The sequence below is a fragment of the Rhinolophus sinicus genome, linkage group LG01 (genome assembly GCF_036562045.2).
Source record: "Rhinolophus sinicus isolate RSC01 linkage group LG01, ASM3656204v1, whole genome shotgun sequence".
Lineage (NCBI taxonomy): Eukaryota > Metazoa > Chordata > Mammalia > Chiroptera > Rhinolophidae > Rhinolophus > Rhinolophus sinicus.
This window is the reverse complement of record NC_133751.1, coordinates 119,193,227-119,213,129: the sequence shown is the minus strand read 5'-3', so window position 1 is coordinate 119,213,129 and position 19,903 is coordinate 119,193,227. Positions and strand designations below refer to the sequence as shown.

Below are 19,903 nucleotides of genomic sequence, written 5' to 3'. Positions count from 1 at the left end.
TTTCATCTCCCTCCCCATCATAGTGTAGCTGCCTCCTTCCCCTTTAAATGAGACTTTCTTTCAGATGCCAGATCCTCCTGTTCTCTGGTTTTCAGCCACAGGCTCTGCTCTAACTCAAGTGAGCCACCCCTGAGTGTCATTCTTTACCCCACATTATCTGCAACTCTGTCCAGTTGTAAGGTCCTATTTTCTATCAAACATATTATTTATATTAATATTTTAAGTGAAGTTCATTTTAAAGCCTTTTCATACTGTATGATTGCACTTATATGAGCCACCTAGAGTCAGATTCAGAGACAGAAAGTAGAAGGGCGGTTGCCAGGGCCTGGAGAGAGGGGGAATGGACAGCTACTTGTTTAATGGGACAGAGTTTCAGTTTTACAAGATGAAAAATGCCCTGTAGATAGATGGTGGTGATGGTTGCACAACAATGTGAATATACTTAATGACACTGAACTGTACATTTTAAAATGGTTAAAATGGTAGACTTGGTTATGTATATTTTACCACAGTTTCTCTAAAAGGTGTTTTTGAAATATGAATAGGGTGTATATTCTCTGTGCAGATGACAGATAGCATCACCTGGTCATTTCCTACTTTTTCTGAATTCAGTTCCTTTCCAGCCCCCAGAGAAATGCCTTATCTTCTTTTACCAACCACACATTTAGTTCCTCTTGTTCCTTACTGTGACCTCATTTAGTTCCGCTTGTGCTTACTGTGTTTCCCCGAAAATAAGACCTAGCCAGACAATCAGCTCTAATGCATCTTTTGGAGCAAAAAGTAATATAAGACCCGGTCTTATTTTACTATCATATAAGACCGGGTATAATATAATATAATATAATATAATATAATATAATATAATATAATATAATATAATAATATAACACTGGGTATAATGCAATACAATACAATACAATACAATACAATACAATACAATACAATACAATACAATACAATACAATACAATATTGGGTCTTATTTTACTATAAGACCAGGTATAATATAATATAATATAATATAATATAATATAATATAATATAATATAATACTGGGTCTTATATTAACTTTTGCTCCAAAAGATGCATTAGAGCTGATTGTCTGGCAAGGTCTTATTTTCGGGGAAACAGGGTAGTGTTTTCACCAGAATTCCACTTTTCCTGAACTACTAGGGCATAGGTGAGAGTCAGGAGTAAGAGTGGTTTTACCAATAGGGAGGACTAAGTACGGTTGGGGAAAGAATTGAACCAAGGGCAAGAAAAGAGTCAAGGTCAAGGCCAGCAAGAGAAAAATATCAAACCTCCCTGACTCTTTGTTGGTCTCTGCCTCTATACTGGTTTAAGCTTACTCTAAAATGAGGGTGGTGTTTAATTCTCTAGGGGTACAAAATAATCGAACGCCTATTACGTGAACATTTCTTTATGTAAATTTGTGTTTGTCTTTATTTGACTATATCGTTAAGGATCATGAGTCCACTATGCTTTTGGTTTGAGGCCCAATCCCAGTGAAATTAATTGTGTCTTTGAAAATAAGATAAGCAGCATATGAAAGTTCATAAAAACATAAATTATCTTAGTTAAAAGGGCAGACTTTGACATTTGAAACATAATTTACCCCCCAGCTCTTTCTATCTTTTCAAATTGTTGCCCATTGGTTTGGGTGTTGGGCAACTAATCATTATGTCTGGCTTCTATCTGTTTTCGTTGGTCACATTCTGAATATAGCATTTACATGTAAAGTTTAAATGACAATGACTGACCTGTCCCCAGATTTCCTCCTTTCTCTCTGTGTGCATGCCAGTACTTCAGGGGAGGTTGGTAACATTTGAGAAAAGTTCTTGGGATTTTGTAGACCTTTCATGATGAAAAAGAAATACCTTCTAAAAAGCTCAACAAATAAAACAGAGGGATTAGTTTCAAAAAGAATGTCAATAGAGACGAGGGCTGCAATGCAAACAACGAGATATCATTAACTATTCCTTATTATCAGACACGTAGGAGAGCTAATATAGTATAGAAGTTAAGAGCTCAGGTTCTGGAAACCTGGCTCTAATTCCCACCTGTGTGACCTTGGACCTCCCTGTAGGTCAGTTTATTTATCCATAAAATGGGCATAGTAATAGCACTTACCTCCTAGGGTTGTTGAGAGGGTTAATTGCAATACAAGCACAGTGACTGGTACATATTAAGGGCTAGAACAACAACAAAAGACTTTAAAACTGCCAAATTGGGATTGCAACCAGAAATGGGGTAAGGTAATCATTCACTAAAGAAGAAATGAGGTGAGAAGAAAGAGAGAATGCAGTTGTTGTTTTTTTTGTTGTTTTTTTATTGCTGTGTAACAGATCACCCTAGAAATAGTGGCTTAATATGACAACAACCATTTGTGCTCATGGTCCTACCATTTGAGCATGGCTGCATGCAGAAGTCCCAGCTCCACTCCATGTAGAGTCAGCTGGGGCTACTCACCTGGGGCTGAAAGATCCACTTCCAAGGTGGTCCACTCACGTGCTGGCTATTAGCTGGGCACTTCACTGGGCTGAGCCTGGGAACCTCGGTTCTCTCCATGTAGACCTCTCCACAGGCTTCCTAAAACATGGTGACTAGCTTCCAGAGGGGGCATCCCAAGAGGAGTGGGAAATAACAGCTTCTCAGGTTTGGCCTTAGGAAATGCCAAGGCGTCATTTCCACTGTCTTCTAGTAGTTAACTAGTCAGAGAACCCAGATGCCAGGGAAGGAGACACAGATTCACCTCTCCATGGAAGGAGTGTCCAAGAGTTTATAGACGGCTTTAAAAACTGTCGCAATGTGTAGTCCCAAAGCATGACCAGACTCCGTTTTTTTCATGAGTCTTGTGCACATTTGGAAGGGAAAGAATGCCACACAGATATGTCACTGCAGTCCACATCTTTTGATCTATAACTGATCTCTCCATCAATGAGCTGTTGTCAAAAAAACCCTACTACATTGACATGTTATAATCTATGTGATAGTTTAAATTCTCCACACATCTCAGTGGGGAGGCTTCCCTTTACTTTGTTGGTGTTTCTCTCAAATTTTACAGAACCATAATAGCTAATGATTAATTTATTGTGCTGAGTCCAGCATTTTATAAAAAGGTAGCATTTGTAAAGCTCACTGTCAGCTAACCTTCATTCTCCAAATAGGAGTCAAATCCAATTTACAATAAGACGTCGTGCATATTTCGCTCTCTAAACAATGGTATTTTTGAATTAGGGAAGAGATTTGATTTTTCTTGTCCACAGTAAGTTCACAAGATCATGCATTCTCTCAAAAACCCTTGATTACTCCTTTGACAAACACAATGTTAAATTTTAGGGTAAGTGAGAAAATAACATCAGCGTAAGGTAAAAACAAATGTTATAAAGTTAACCGGGAACTAATGTGATGTCTAGTCTCCTATTAGTATTTATTCAGAGAAGGGACAAGAAAAAAATTTGAATTTATATTAAATTATTTTGTAATGCTTACTGTAAGGCAAATTTATACTTTCTTACAGGTACACAATTTGTACATGATCATAATATAAGTCTAGTATTTTAAAGATTTGGGTTGGGTTTATTCAAAATAGGCAATAATTCTTTTAAAGTACTTGATATATTTTTAGACATAGCCTTCGTATAATTGATGAAATGTTTAATCAATAAAGCAACAGGGATAAAAATTGTGGATACCTCCCAAAGTACTAACTTCTATCTGCTTTAGGATTTTAATTGGTGCTTCCCATAAGTTATAGAAGAACTCTAATTCAGGCTCCTATTTGCTTCTGAGGAGTAACAGACATAACATATAGATATTCATATTTCTTCATTGTAGATCAGTCTTCATGTTATTTACCAATGGGATTTAGACTAGAATTTTTAATTCTCTCCAGAATCTAATGGTATTCTGTTTCTTCAGGAATGAAAAACATCTAAGGAAACTAAACTTTGTATTTGCCAAAATTCCTTTTGACCCAAATTCATCTAGACTATCCTTGATTTATGATTATGGTACCAACTCACACTAATTTGGCACCTGTAATATTGAACAGCAGCAATGAAAGCAAATTCAGGGATTCCACTGAAATTTGTATTACTCGCTCTGCTGTGTCTCCTGCTGAGTGACGGTACTTGGAATTTGTGCTCTTAGGAATTGTTTGCTTTTCCAGACTGGTTAATAAGTCAAGAACTTGACTTGACTTCGTGGAATTATCATTAAACAAATACCCTGACACTTTTTCTATGGGTATTATTAGAGCTCTGAAATTGGTTAAAATATGGGCATATATGAAAAGCCCCCTCCTCCCAGTTTTTTGGGGGCTTTTTTGTTTTACTTCTGGAAAATGCAGACATGCAGCTTTTAGCGGAAGATGCCCGAGCAGCAGACTTTACCTAGCTGGGGCGGCTCTGAGAAGACCCCTGCGGTTACTGACCGGAGAGCCACCCAGCTCATGTGGCTGTGTGAGTCACTGGTCTCAACTTTAGAGACCACATCTGGTCAGTTTAACACTTCATATTGACTGTTTCCCAAGGCTGCTTACATCTTGAATGGTACATGGAACTGGTAATGTTCGTTTAGCGACCCAGTGCTGTAGAGTAATTGATGCTCAGTGGGACCCAAGTATCTGTCAGGTTGAATTGCCTTGAAAATGTAATGACCTTTATGTACCCTGTGTTTCAGAATTAGGAAGCATCTCAGAGAGTTAAGATAGACCGTTGCTTCTAGTAGAGCCTGAGTTAGGACAGGATTTATGAGTTTGGCATAAAACCCTATGGAGTGTTCATCTCACTGTTGGCTGAAGAGGCTACTTCATCTGATGACCCTTATCTAGAACTTATATCAATGGACCTAATTGACAAAATTAATATCTAGAATTTACAAATTAATAAGATAACAGCATAACCCATTACAAAAATGGGCAAAGGATATGCACAGGCAGTTTATAAAAGGGGAAACACAAATTGATACATATGAATAGAGAAGCTCAACCGGAAAGAAATGAAAATGAAAATAAAATGAGATACCATTTCATCCCCCCAGGCTGGAAGAAGTTAAAATGTTTGAAAATCCTGTGTTGTGAACAACGGGAAGTCTCATATGTGCTAGTGAAGCATAAATTGGTAAAAGGGCTTTGGAGAGCATTTAGACCATATCTAGTAGAGTTGGTATTTTTACTTTACTACTAACCAGAAATTCCATTTCTCAGTTATACCTAGAGTAGCCCTGATACAAACACATAAGGAGTCACACAAAGTTGTCATTGCCACATTGCAATAGTGAAAAAGTGTAAAAAAACAACCTAAATGCCCTACAGTATGGGAGTAGATAAAGTGTGAGGCAGGAATCCTCATCACTAGTTAAAATGAATGACTAAGAACTTCATGAATCATCATGGTTAAATATAGTGTTCAGCAAAATTAGCAAGTTTTAGAACAATATTGTTGAAAACAAATAATACAATATTATACATTTTGTGGGTACATAGATATGGCGTGATATTATAAAAATGCATGGGAATGGTAGTGGATACAAGGTGGGGGTCACCTAGGGAGGAAGGACGGAGTAGAGGAGAGGGGAGGGGTGTACAGGGAGTGTCAACTGTTCTGCAAAGTTTCTTTAAAACTAAAACATTGATTTACCCAAAGTAAAATATTTGATAAAGCTTAGTAGTGGATAAAGGGATCTTTATTTTACTTCTGTATATTTTTGTTTATATTTGGAAAATTTCAGAAATTTTTAAAAGGTAATGAATTTAAAGCCAAATAAAAGTGCTCTTGGCATAATTTTAAAAACCATATTTGAGCTATACAGTATCTCCCAAATTGCTACTGAAAAAGAGTGATTTCACTTTGCAAATATTTGTTGAATGTTTAGTCTGTGCGGGACTCTGGGATCTTGCTGAGGTTACTCTGGAGAAGCAAGCAGACTCAGCTCTGCCTTCATAGGACTTAGAGTCTCTCAGGTAGACTGGCACTGGGCAGGTGAGGAAGCAGGGCATGATGGGTAAAGTCCCCAGTCAGCCTAGGTCTGGGTGGGCACCACTCAGGAGGCAGGGTAGGAGCCGGCCTGGCAGCTCTGCTCCAACTGATCACAATCACATTCTCCCCGGAGTGTGAACTGGGAAATGTGAGGGGGGAGAGCAGGTGGCTGGGAGGTCCTCATCTGAAAGGCGAAGAGGAAAGGACCAGCTACTGGGCAGGAAGACGTGATGGGCCTGAGGGCACAGGAGTTATGAGGTGGAGACGCAAAGACAGGCACGGAGGGCGTGGCTGAGTCACTTGAAGAAGAAGCTCAAGCGATGCTGCGAAAGGCACCCAAATAACCTGCTCCAGCTCTGCGTAGGATGCCAGTGACAGCTGGAAAGCTCTGCTGCTCCAGGTCTCACTCATCCTACAAACTTTTGCTTACCTGGGAATGGCCTGATTGAAGGAGAAGACATGAGGAGACGTTCAGGGCTCTCTGAGAAATGCGGCAACTCCTGTAGTGCTGTAAGCAACAGGCTTACCCAGAAGTTGACCTTATCTTGGGTAGGAGAGCATTTCTGAATACACAAACACTTCGGGGGTGCCCTACTGGCTGTTAACTTCTAATAAATAGAGTATCTAGCATGTTTCAATCAAACACAACCCAAAATGTGGTTTCTTCAACATGGCCTAGTTCTAAGCTCTGTAAAGGCTAGGGCTTCCCGGTTTCTGTAAGACCTGCTTATTCAGCGGTCCTCAGGTTCCCTAGGGCCTCGTATGTGACAGAGATGCCTTTCCCCTGTGACTGTGAGTACCCAATAGGATAAACCTGCAGTACTTCAGAGGCAGCAGGACAGAAGTGTCTGGGGTGTGGATACTCGGGATAGTCAACCACTGTTAAATCCTGGTCCTGCCACTAACTAACCATGTGACCTTGGGCAGGACACGTATTCTCTCTTGTGCCTCAGTTTCCTCTTCTGTAAGTGGGAAGATCATAGTATCACCTCATAGGATTAGAATAGTTACTACCTGGGAAATGTGTAGAAGAGTTGGCACCCAGGAATTATCGTATTGGTGTTGACTGTCATTGTTGTGGTTGTTTATTACATAACTTGAGTTTCTGTTCTTTGATACCAAAAGAGCTACTTAGAGAGAAAAATGATATTTTCCATTTTTCTTTTTCTTTTGCAGCAAAAAATATGTTATTCCTTTGCAGTGCAGCTGCCCTGTAGACTTTGAATTTCATATTACTTTGATTCAGTCTCATCAAGCCTTTGCTATTGAGCCAACATCAGGTAAAGAGAATAAAGATTTCAAGTTTCCAATTTCCTTAGAGGTCTTAGATCAAAGAGGATTTGGAGACTAGTTCTCAAGTTACAAAAGAGAATAAATCACATTTGAATATGTTATTTTCAAATATGTAACAGTAATAGATTTTACATATCTGACATAATCTAAATTGGAATTGCACACTTGTGGATAAGGACACTTAGGGTCATTTGTGTTGTGTAGATTTTTATTATAGTGTCCAGGTAAGTTTCTGCTAATGTCAAAAGTTGAAATAAGTTAATCCATTCTAATTCTAATTTTGGCTCTTGGTACCTTCTTGGTTTTGTATAAACCTTTTAATTCAATTTCAAATAAAATGTGAATATTATTTCTTCCCATGCTTTCAGAACCTTAGCTGAAGTGTCTAATGAATTATCTCATGTATGGTATAGACAGTCTGTCTTTGCATGCCCCAAAAGAAATAGTTCCATAGCCTCAGGACTTTTGAAAGTGAAATCTCCATTTGAAGTAATTTCTGCTCCCCAGTTTCTGTCCTTTGATGTTTAGGTTTGGGATTTAAATATCTGTCTACAGTGGTCTGCTGTGAACACTAAAATTATGTTTTTAGATATCTGGGTAGTTATCCATTTGTTTCCTCATGTTTAATCATTGAAAGTGTGTATTTTGTCCAACAAATGAGGGTTCAAAGCAGAAACTTTGAATTACTTCTAAATTATGAAATGTAGAGAATCAGGGGCCATTCTAAGATTTTTGAAATATACTGTGGTTACTATTTATATTGCAAAAATCAGGACTTGATTCTGTTTCCAGAGAGAAGAACTTTATTGTTTTTAGGCTTTAAAAGGAAGAGAAAGTAAGTTACCAAAATTATACTAAACAAGATAATATTTCTTCTCCTAAGTATAGTTGATATTCTCATAATAGGCCTTTTGGTAGAATTATAATACTGGCACTTAGTGACAATTATGTACTAGGCACTATTCTATTTGAAGCTCTCTTGAATAGCATTTACATTCGCTCTTGTGACCATAAATGCCAGTTAGTTTCTATTTAAATGGAACTAGTGTTTCACCTCCATTGTTTGCTCCATTTTTTAATTTCAGTTCTTTTTCTGGTGTCTAAATTGTGTCATCTAGTGGCTTGTTAACCATAGGTTCCTGGGAACTGCATACCTAGAGTGCTTGTGTATTTGAGAATGTCTCTCTGCTGCCTGTAGTCTTGAAGGACAATTTGACTAGGTATAAAAGTCTTGGTTCACAACTTTGTTCACCTCAGAATTTTGTAGAAATTGCTTGATTGTCCTTTTTGAATTTGCTAGGAATTCTGAGGGTGGTCTGAATCTTTCCCCATTTAAGTGAATTCTGGATGACCTTAGAATTCTTTTTTTTTCCAGTCTTGAGGTTAAGTAATTTATTAGGACATATATTGGTGGTGTTCTGTATTATTTTTTCACCTGGAACATGGCATGTCCTTTCAATCTGGAGAAAAATGACTTTCATTATTTTAGAAAATTTTTCAACTATTGAAACTGAATATTTTAATCTTCTATTTGCTGTGTTCTCTTCCTCAGGAGTATTAACTATGTGTGTATGTTGGTTATCTTTTTTCCTCAGTATCTGTTATCTTCTTTAAAATAATTTCATGGTGCATGGATTCCTCCTTTCTATCTGTCATGTTTCTGTGTTTTCAGTGTGTGTGTGTGAGTGTGTGTGTGGTGGTGATGGTGGTGATGGTGGTGTTCCTTCTGATGCAGTTTCTAGCTCAGTGACCGTTCCTTTTTTTTTTTTTTTTTTTTTTCATTTGTTTCCTGAGCTCCACCAACTCTCTCTTCGTCTCCTTCTAGTGTGTTCTAATATTGCTTCCTTGAAATCTGGCAATACTTCCTGTGACAAGGTCATGATGTTTGTAATTTGTTTAAGACTGTGGTGACTCACAGTGTTCTGAGGGCACCCTCCTATGATGTGTGTTCTGCACCTGATTTTGTTTATACTCCTTTCCTCCTTCAAAATGCATTAATTTTTAAATTTGCAGTTTTCATGCATAGTACCTGTCTTGGTTTTACTCAGTATTTTACTCAACTTTGAATAGGGCCTACTACCAGCAGAAGAATAATGTAGGAGAAGGGCTGATGATAATGATAAGAATAATAATAACCAATGTTTACATGGTGCTTATTATGTGCCACACACCACTCTGAATGTATAATTCATTTAATACTCCCAACAACTCTTATGAGTAGATCCTATTAGTGTGTCCACTTTACAGATGAGGAATCTGAGGCATGGAGTGTTTAGGTTAGTTGCCCAAGGGCAGAGCTGGGATTGGAACTCAGCAAAACTGGCATCACACTCTGTGAGCTCAAGCATGCTGGGGGAATATCTCCCATGACAGTCCTGTGCTCACGAGGGCTGGGTGAGTCATAGGAGAGTCACTTCGTCATCTGTTCTGTGTGCTACCATTCTGGGGTCACTGGCTCCCTTCTATCTCACCATGTCAACTCTAGTCACCTTCTGAAGTAGGCCCTGGGTCTAAGATAAGAGAAATGGCATGGCACCATAGTTGCTTCATCAGCTCCCCTCCCTGCTATTCTATGATGTTGAGGTTGGGTCCCTTCTGTCATGATCTCCACTTCTCCAGGGCCCAGCCACACTCCCACATTTTGTCACTTTAATCAGAGTAGTTGGATATGTTTTTCACGTCTGTGACTCTTACTTTAGGGGAAATCTATTATGCTCCTGGCTCTCAGCATGCTCCATGCCTCAGTTTATAGTATTTGGTAGGCATGCTGCTTATCTGTGCTTTGTGGTTATAGTCATTTCTCTTGTTCAATAGGAGAGTTTTCCTTTCTTTCATTTGATATGTGTTTTATTTTCTTGTTTTTTGGAAGCTAGTCAAGTTAAAAAGCTTTATTTCATCATCTTTCACCAGAATTACTGCTGGGTTCATTTCTGCAAGGTTTGCATCTTCTCCTGGGGTCCCATATTATTTATCTATGCATTCATTGTAGAACTAAATACTTGGCACCTGCTGTACATCAGGAACTGTGATAGGTACTGAGGTGCCACAGGGAACAAGACAGATACACCCCCCATTCTGATGGGGCTGACATTCTAGTTGGGGGAGAGAGACAAGCACACAAAGAAGGCCATTGCCCAGAGTAGAAACGATTTTGAAGGAAAACAGAACATGGTGATGTGAACAGATGATGGCTTTAGACTGAGTGGTCAGACCTGATGGATAAAGAGGTGCCAGACCTGGTTAGAGCTGGGGAAGAGGATTTCAAGCAGAGGAAGCTATCAGTGCAAAGGCTGTAAGGTTGGAACAGCCTTGGCATGGTCATGTTTGAGGGAAATATGGAAAACCAGCATTTCTGGAGGGTGTGAACAAGGGGAGGAGATTGTGAGACCAAGTTGGAGAGGCCGATGGGGACTTGAGTAGGGTAGGAGTCAGGGATTGGCTCTGAGCCAGGTGCAAGTCCATTGGAGGTTTCTAAGCAAGGAAGTGACATGACCTCATTTATGTTTTAAAAGGTCTCTTAGGCTCCTGAGGGGAGGGTGGATTAGAGTAACAGAAGGGAGAAGCAGACAACCAACCCCATTTGGAAGGAAGCTGAGGTTGGCCTGGATGGGTGCTGGCCATGCAGATGGTGATAGTGGATGGTGGAGTGGACAGGCCTTGCTGAAGGGTTGGCCAGGCTGGTGGGATCAGGAGGTGGCTCTTGGTTTTTGTTTGAGCAATGGGTGGCTGCAAGCGCTATGTGCTACACTTCAGGCAGCACCTTGAGCCCAGCAATGAGCATTCCTGTACGATCACTCTGCCTTCCGAGGAGCTGTGTTTGTGGTGCTGGGCACAGCACTCAGTACTGTAGGCATGCAATACATGTGTGCTACGGTCTTTGCTCCCAGCCACCAAGTTATAGGGCTTGTTATTGACAGTGAACTGCTGACCTGGCCTAGTTTTTCCCAGCATCCTTCTACTCAGACTACTTCTCCTCAACTTTCCATTGGTATACGTAGGGCCCCCAGGCTGTTCTCATCCTGCTCTAATGTCTGCATTTTGAGTATTCGATGGACAGGGAGGAAAAGAAAAATTCCAAAAGACTTCATTTTACTACTTATTTCTAGTTCCAATCACAAAAGCTTACTGGAGGGAGAAGGGAATTAAAGATTAAAATAAGGACTGGGGACTATTAACTGTATCTGCACCATGTCTGTCTTCATCAGCTGTCGCTAAGCAAGGGTTGGTTCTTCCCAGGAAATTCAGAAATGAACTGGTCACCAAAAACCTCAGGGCTCCTATTTTCACCCTTTCACAGAAAGTCTTCTGTCCTAAATTTTAAAGTAGGCCTTTCCAGAGGCAGCCCAGTCCTTGCCTTCTGACCTATAGATTTGCCTGACTTTACCACTTTTATGGAGCCAAAGGAAAGATGTAGTGCTTTGGGCAGCACATCCCAGTGGCGTGGCATTGTGAGGCAATTGCTGCTTCCTTTATAAAAATTCAAATGGGTCAAGTGTAAGTTTTTCCAAGAATTACTTTCTCTCCCTGACATTCTAATGATAATTTCATACACAATAAATTACAACTTGTTTTATTTGGCACAAACGTTGGGAAGGACACATGCTATGTGCCAAGCATTATCCCAAACCATGTACATTATTTTCTCTTCATCCCATTTTACAGATGAGAAAACTGAGCCTCGGGTAAAGTAACCAAGCCAAATAACAGAATCCGTGGGAGGCCAGACAAGGATGTGAGTCAGGGTCTGTGTGGTCTCTGGAACCTTTCCTTGTCCACACACCCTGGGCAGCAGTGGTGGCCTGCAATTGTCCCAGTGGGTTGGCGTTGATTTTTGTGGAGCTACCCCAAAGCTGGTACTAGTGGCAGCCATCCTTGGTTCAATGCATGGCCTCTCCCCAGGCGTCTCCAGGTCCAGCACAGGGAGCAACCAACTGTGTATTGCTTGTCTACCTATCAGGTAGTTCCTGGCTGACCACAGGCAGTGGCTGACCGGGGCCTGCATCAGAGCCCCTCCCCAAAAGCCCCAGAACCAACATACTTGGAAGTTGGCTTCAGACCACAGCAGAGCACCACCCAATTAGCCCCACAAGTGGCATACCCAAAGGGCAGTCTCAGCGGGCACTGGAGCCCACTGGAGCAAAGCCCACTCTGCAGGGCAAGTCCCCCACACAGTAGCCCATAAGCTGCAGATATGGCCAAACCCCACAGCTAGTCAGTCTAAGGGTCAATACCACCCACTTATATGCCAGTAGCAATCAAGGCTCAACTACAACAGGAGAGCACACACAACCCACACAGGGGACACTCCTGGAGCACCCGGCACAGGTGACCAGGGAGACTGCCACTGGGCCCCACAGGAAACCTACCACATAAGGAGACCCAGCAAGACTGGGAGACATAGCAGCCCCACCTAATACATAGAAACAAACAGAGAGAGGCAACCAAAATGAGGAAACCAAGAAATATGGCCCAAATGAAAGAACAGAAGACTTTGGAAAAAGAACTAAATGAAATGAGGCAAGCAACTTACCAGATACAGAGTTCAAAACAATGGTTATAAGGATGCTCAAGGAGCTTAGAGAAAGAATAGAAGAACTCAGTGAGAACTTCCACAAAGGGACAGTAAGCATAAAAAAGGATATAGAAACCATAAAAAAGAACCAATCAGAAATGAAGAATACAATAACTGAAATGAATAATGCACTAAAAGGAATCACCAGACTAGATGAAGCAAAAGATCAAATCAGTGATTTGGAAGACAAAGTAGCAGAAAACACCCAATCAGAACAGCAAAAAGAAAAAAGAAGAAAAAAAAAGAGCAATAATTATGTACCTATCAATAATCACTTTAAATGTAAATGGATTAAATGCTCCAATCAAAAGACATAGGGTAGGGGCCGGCCCGGTGGCTCAGGCAGTTAGAGCTCCATGCTCTTGACTCCGAAGGCTGCAGGTTCTATTCCCACATGGGCCAGTGGGCTCTCAACCACAAGGTTGCCAGTTCAATTCCTCGAGTCCCGCAAGGGATGGTAGGCTCCGCCCCCTGCAACTAAGATTGAACATGGCACCTTGAGCTGAGCTGCCACTGAGCTCCCAGATGGCTCAGTTGGTTGGAGTGCGTCCTCTCAACCATAAGGTTGCTGGTTCGACTCCCGCAAGGGATGGTGGGCTGTGCCCCCTGCAACTAGCAAGGGCAACTGGACCTGGAGCTAAGCTGCGCCCTCCACAACTAAGATTGAAAGGACAACAACTTGACTTGGAAAAAAGTCCTGGAAGTACACACTGTTCCCCAATAAAATCCTGTTCCTCTTCCCCAATAAAATCTTAAAAAAAAAAAAAAAAAGACATAGGGTAGCTGAATGGATAAGAAAACAAGACCCATACATAAACTGTGTACAAGAGACCCACTTCAGATCAAAAGATACACACAGACTGAAAGTAAAGGGATGGAAAAAGATATTTCATGAAAATGGAAATGAAAAAAATCTGGAGTAGCAATATTTATATCAGATAAAATAGACTTTAAAACAACAGCTATAATAAGACACAAGAGGAACATTACATAATGATAAAGGGATCAATCTAACAAGAGAATAAAACCCCTGTAAACATTTATGCATCCAACTTAAGAGTACCTAAATATATAAAGTAAATATTGACTGACATAAGGGGAGAGAGTGACAGTAATACAGTCATAGTAGGGGACTTTAACACCCCATTGACACCAATGGACAGATTTTCCTGACAGAAAATCAACAAGGAAACAGTGGCCTTACATGACACACTAGAACAGATGGATTTAATTGACATTTTTAGAACATTTTACCCCAGAGCAACAGAATATACATTCTTTTGAAGTGCACATGGAACATTTTCCAAGATAGACCATGTGTTAGGTCACAACACAACTCTCAATAAATTTACTACTATATCAAGTGTCTTCTCTGGCCACACTGGTATGAAACAAGAAATCAATTACAAGAAAAACCTGATAAACACGCAAACACATGGAGGCTAAATAACATGTTACTAAACAATGAATGGATTAACAATGAGATCAGGGAAGAAATAAAAAAATACCTGAGACAAATGAAAATGAAAACACAACGACCCCAAATCTATGGGACACAGTGAAAGCAGTCCTAAGAGGGAAATTCATAGCAACAAAGGCCTATCTCAAGAAACAAGAAAAATATCAAATAAACAATCTAACCTTAACTTAAAGAAACTAGAAAAAGAACATCAAACAAAGTGCAAAGTTAGTAGAAGGAAGGAAATAATAAAGATCAGAGTGGAAATAAATGAAACAGAATCTAAAAAAACAATACAAAAGATCAATGAAACCAAGAGCTGAGTCTTTGAAAAGATAAACAAAATTGATAAATCTTTAACCAGATTCATCAAGAAAAAAAGAGAGAGGACTCAAATAAATAAAATCAGAAATGAAAGAGGAGAAGTGACAACTGACACCACAGAAATACAGAGCATTATGAGAAATACAAAATCTTATGAACAATTATATACCAACAAATTGGATAATCTGGAAGAAATGGGCAAATTCCTAGAAACATACAATCTTCCAAGACTGAATCAAGAAGAAACAGAAAATCTGAACCAACTAATTACTACTAATGAAATTGAATCAGTAATCAAAACACTCCCAACAAATAAAAGTCCTGCACCAGATGTCTTCACAGTGAATTTTACCAAACATTCAAAGAAAAATTAACACCTTTCTTTTTTAAACTAGTCCAGTAAATTCAACAAGAGGGAAAACTCCCACTCTCATTCTATGAGGCCACCGTTATTACTCTGATTCCAAAACCAGACAAAGACATTACACAAAAAAGAAAATTATAGGATGATATCCCTGATGAACATAGATGTCTAACAACTATGCTGTACACATGAAAGTAATATAAAACAATATTGAATGTCAACTGTAACTGAAGAAAAAATTATTTTTTAAAAAGACCAATACTTACACTTTAAGAATGTGGGAAAATCATCTGTACTTTCTGAGCTTTTTAAAGAAAATGCTATTAAAAAATTATAACCACATTGTAGTAACACTGTATGGACCTGTAAGAAAAGAAATTAAAAAAAATTTTCCCCATCCTGGCCTTACTCATTAAACAGTAATGTACTTTTATATTTCCATTTCCTTTTAGTAACGGCCCATATTTATGCACATTGTACATAATTGTAATCAAGGCAAAGATATAGTGGTATTTTCTGGTGAGTTCATTTATAATTATGTGTTTTTTAGTTTTGTTACATTTTCTTTATAATACTCATTTTATTGATGAACTGGGGTTTTCTTAGTCTTTAGTTGATTTCTAAGTTTTGTTCTTTCTTCTTTCTCTGCCTCAGAATCCTCCCTGCCCTGTGACTTAACCATATCCCTGGTTATGCCAAATCTGAAATTGGCCCCAGATGAAATTGAACTGAAGCCATAAAATCATACTTTTTTTCTCTTGTTTTGTTTTGTTTTTAAGGCAGTAGTAAATTTTTGGATGCGCTTCTCACTTTTAAACGTGAAACGTACTCTAATTTCTCCCACCGTTAATTTTTTCCAAGCAGTAAGCTATGCCTGCTTGGCACACCGTTTATAGATGTTAACATTTGACAATCAGCTGTGGCCAAGTTCCGTTAACAGAGCTGTGTTAACTGGTATCCCTGTTAATGGAAAAAGCAGCGTACTCCAGTTGCCTAGGCTACAGCTCCTGTGTGCTTTATGTATTAGGTCTGTGCTGGGAGCACTTAAAAATAAATCAGCCAGGTCAAGGCAAACATTAATCCTTGCTCCAGAGCTTGTTCTTATTTTTTTAAGTTAATGAGCTGGAGCAGAAGCAATAGAATGTTCTTAGTGAATGTCCCAGTGAATTGCAGATTAAATAGGTGTATTTTCTGACCAAGTGGGTGGTCCAGGTATTGAACTCCAGGGCATTGAGGCATTTCTATTCAGCTGATCTTAGGTTGACCCACAGAATGGAGGCCTTCTGCTTCACTCTTCCCTGTGGAGGTGTCTCAGGTCACTAGGGAGTGCTATTTAGAGATTTTTGACTTCTGCTCTCAGGAAACGGACAGATGCCTATTTCTGAAGCACTGTGTTAGGGATCCAGGAAGATAAAAGAGTTTGAGGGCCTGTTGTCTGCCTAATGGGCTTGCAATCTAGTTCGGAACTTACAAACTTTGAAAGGCAACAATTCAAACACTAGATGAGTACTGTAGGGCTGACAGAAGTTTAGAGGAGTTTCAGTTCCTATGCATGGAGAATGTGCAAGGCCTCTGCAGAGAGAGGAAAGACCAGATGCACAGGGGCATAAGGAATCATCTAGAAAGCAAAGCAGAGAGCCTTCAGAAGTCAGAACGTTAGCCTTTCTCACACTTAGTACATTGATCCTCCCGTTGTCTCCCCTCCCTTTCTCCCTTTTATTTTTCTTTCCCCATTTATCGAGCACTTACTGTGTTCCAGCCTCAATGGCACCAGAGATACAAGGCAGGAATAAGGCATGGTGGAATATTTGACTTTGAAGAGAACAGTAGTCCATCCTGAAGATTTGAAAGAAAAAAATCAAGTTACACAAAAATATAGGGAACTGCATTATTTAGACAGAAACTTTTATGTGTGTTCCTTGCTTTTCCTCGTTGCTCACAGCATTAACATTGATATCTGGTCATTAGTTTAAAGATTGTAGTTCTGGGAATGCATCTCTGACCCACTAAAGCTGATTGATGTGTATACACTTATGTAACTGACACAATAAATAATTATTATAAGGATCAATTTAGTAGTTGGTAAATAATATCAGTTATTTGGTAAATATCAGTTATATGGTAAATAAACAGGCAGAAGTTGATTCATGTGTTTTTAATGAAAAGACTGCATAAAGAGAATAGAAATAAAAAGAAATTGAAGGACACAAAGAAATGGAAAGACATTCCGTGCTCATGGATTGGAAGAAACAACATAGTTAAAATGGCCATATTACCCAAAGCAATATACAGATTTAATGTAATCCCCATCAAAATCCCAATGGCAGTTTTTAAAGAAATAGAACAAAAAAATCATCAGATTTGTTTGGAACCACAAAAGACCCCGAATAGCCAAAGCGATCTTAAGAAAGAAGAACAATGCTGGAGGTATCACACTCCCTGACTTTAGCTTGTACTACAGGGCAACAATAATAAAAAAAACAGCATGGTATTGGCAGAAAAACAGACATATAGACCAATGGAGTAGAATTGAGAACTCAGAAATAAAACCACATAAATATGGACAGATAATTTTTGACAAAGAAGCTAAAAACATACAATGGAGGAAAGACAGCCTCTTCAATAAATGATGCTGGGAGAATTGGAAAGCCACGTGCAAAAGAATGAAACTGGACTGCTATTTGTCACCATGTACCAAAATTAATTGAAAATGGATCAAAGACTTAAGCATAAGACCTGAAACAATAAACTGTATAGAAGAAAACATAGGTATTAAACTTATGGACCTTGGGTTCAAAGAGCATTTTTTGAATTTGACTCCAAAGACAAGGGAAGTAAAAACTAAAATAATGAATGGGACTATATCAAACTTAAAAGCTTCTGCACAGCAAAAGAAACCATCGACAAAACAAAGAGGCAACCAACTGAATGGGAGAAGATTTTTGCAAACAGTGCCTCCAATAAGGGGCTAATATCCAAAATATACAAGGAACTCATGCAACTCAACAACAAAAAAACAAACAACTCAATTGAAAAATGGGCAGAGGACCTGAAGGGACATTTCTCCAAAGAGGACATACAAATAGCAAATAGATGAAAAAATGCTCAACATCACTAATCATCAGAGAAATGCAAATAAAAACCACAATGAGATTATTACCTTACCCCAGTCAGAATGGCTATCATCAATAAGACAAATAGTAACAAGTGTTGGAGAGGCTTTGGAGAAAAAGGAACCCTCATACACTGTTGGTGGGAATGCAGACTGGTGCAGTTGCTATGGAAGGCAGTGTGGTGGAGGTTCCTCAAAAAAATTACAAATAGAATTACCATATGACCCAGCAATCCCTCTGCTGGGTATCTACCCAAAAAATCTGAAAACATGTATCCATAAAGACACGTGTGCTCCAATGTTCATTGCAGCTTTGTTTACGGTGGCCAAGACATGGAAGCAACCAGAATGTCCTTCGATAGATGAATGGATAAAGAAGTTGTGGTATATATACACAATGGAATACTATTCAGCGGTAAGAAAAGATGATATAGGACCATTTGTGACAACATGGATGGATCTTGATATAATGCTAAGCGAAATAAGTCAGACAGAAAAAGCAGAGAACCATATGATTTCACTGATGTGTGGTACATAAACCAAAAACAACAAAAGAAAAAGACAAACAAATGAGAAACAAAAACTCATAGACACAGACAATGGTTTAGTGGTTACCAGAGGGTAAGGGGGGAGAGGGTGATAGATGAGGGTAAAGAGGATCAAATATATGGTGATGGAAGGAGAACTGACTCTGGGTGGTGAACACACAATGGGATTTATAGATGATGTAATACAGAATTGTACACCTGAAATCTATGTAACTTTACTAACAATTGTCACCCCAATAAACTTTAATTTAAAAAAAAAAGAGAGAGAGAGAATAGAAATACTTGTGCTTATCTTGGGAAGAGTGTGTGTGTGTGTGCGTGTAAGAGAGAGAGAGCCTCTTTCACTGGACTTTGCAGAAGGGAAAGTATCATGCTTTCTTTTTTTTTTCTTTTTCTCTCCCCCCCCCCCACTCCGATCCAAGCCGTTGTTCTCAGTTTAGTTGAGTCTAGTTGTATAGGACACAGCTCCCTGGCCCATGTTCATATTATGAGCCTTACACTCCACCTGTTTGAGGTAGTCGGTCACCTGAGGTAGGCGGCCACTGGCTCACAGCCGCTGCTGGCTGCTCACGCAGGGCAGCCCAGGTTAAGCCATTGTTCATAATCTTAGCTGTAGAGGTCGCAGGTCGCTGGCCCATGTGGGAATCGAACTTGGCATTAGGAGCACAGCGCTCCAAACACCTGAGCCACCGGACCACCCGTATCATGTTTTCTTACTTCTTTCCTCTCAGGAATAATTCCAGCGAATGGGAAGATGAATGTGACTGTGAAGTTTACACCCTGTCAGTATGGGACGGCACAGATAAAAATGCAGTTATGGATTTCACAGTTCAACTCTCAACCCTACGAATGTGTCTTCACCGGAACATGCTACCCTAACATGGCTTTAAAGTATGGCGGTTTTGGAATGTCTTAGTTTATTCTTAAAACTTAAAAAAAAAAAAAAAATCCAGGTCTTCTTTCCATTCTGTTTTTCTTTCTTGTAACAGAATGCCATCAAAAACTTACTTAAAATACACTTTAACATATAATGGTAATGCCTAGGATATCTCTAATGCTTGTAGCAGTAGTTGCTTCTGCCAAGAGGAGAAGAGCCGACTGAGAAAAAGGGGCTTGGGAGTGGGCATACTTTCTTTCACTGATGACTACTGGTGTGCTGTTTGAATTTTTGACCATATGTATGTATGATGGTTTACTCAAAAATTTAAATCATAAGGCCAGAACAACATAAGTCTTTTCAAAGTTTCAGTA

The 19,903-nt window shown here is 39.4% G+C and overlaps 1 protein-coding gene across 3 annotated transcripts in view; it reads left to right on the top strand.

The window, feature by feature from the left end:
* Positions 1-19,903, top strand: part of CFAP221 (cilia and flagella associated protein 221) — a 103,837-nt gene that overhangs the window by 23,228 nt on the left and 60,706 nt on the right. For all 3 annotated transcript variants that reach the window (XM_074335277.1, XM_074335274.1, XM_074335279.1), the window contains 2 exons: positions 7,157-7,260; positions 19,384-19,543. In XM_074335277.1, coding sequence (XP_074191378.1) covers positions 7,157-7,260; positions 19,384-19,543 — 264 coding nt within the window. The remainder of the gene's footprint in view (positions 1-7,156; positions 7,261-19,383; positions 19,544-19,903) is intronic.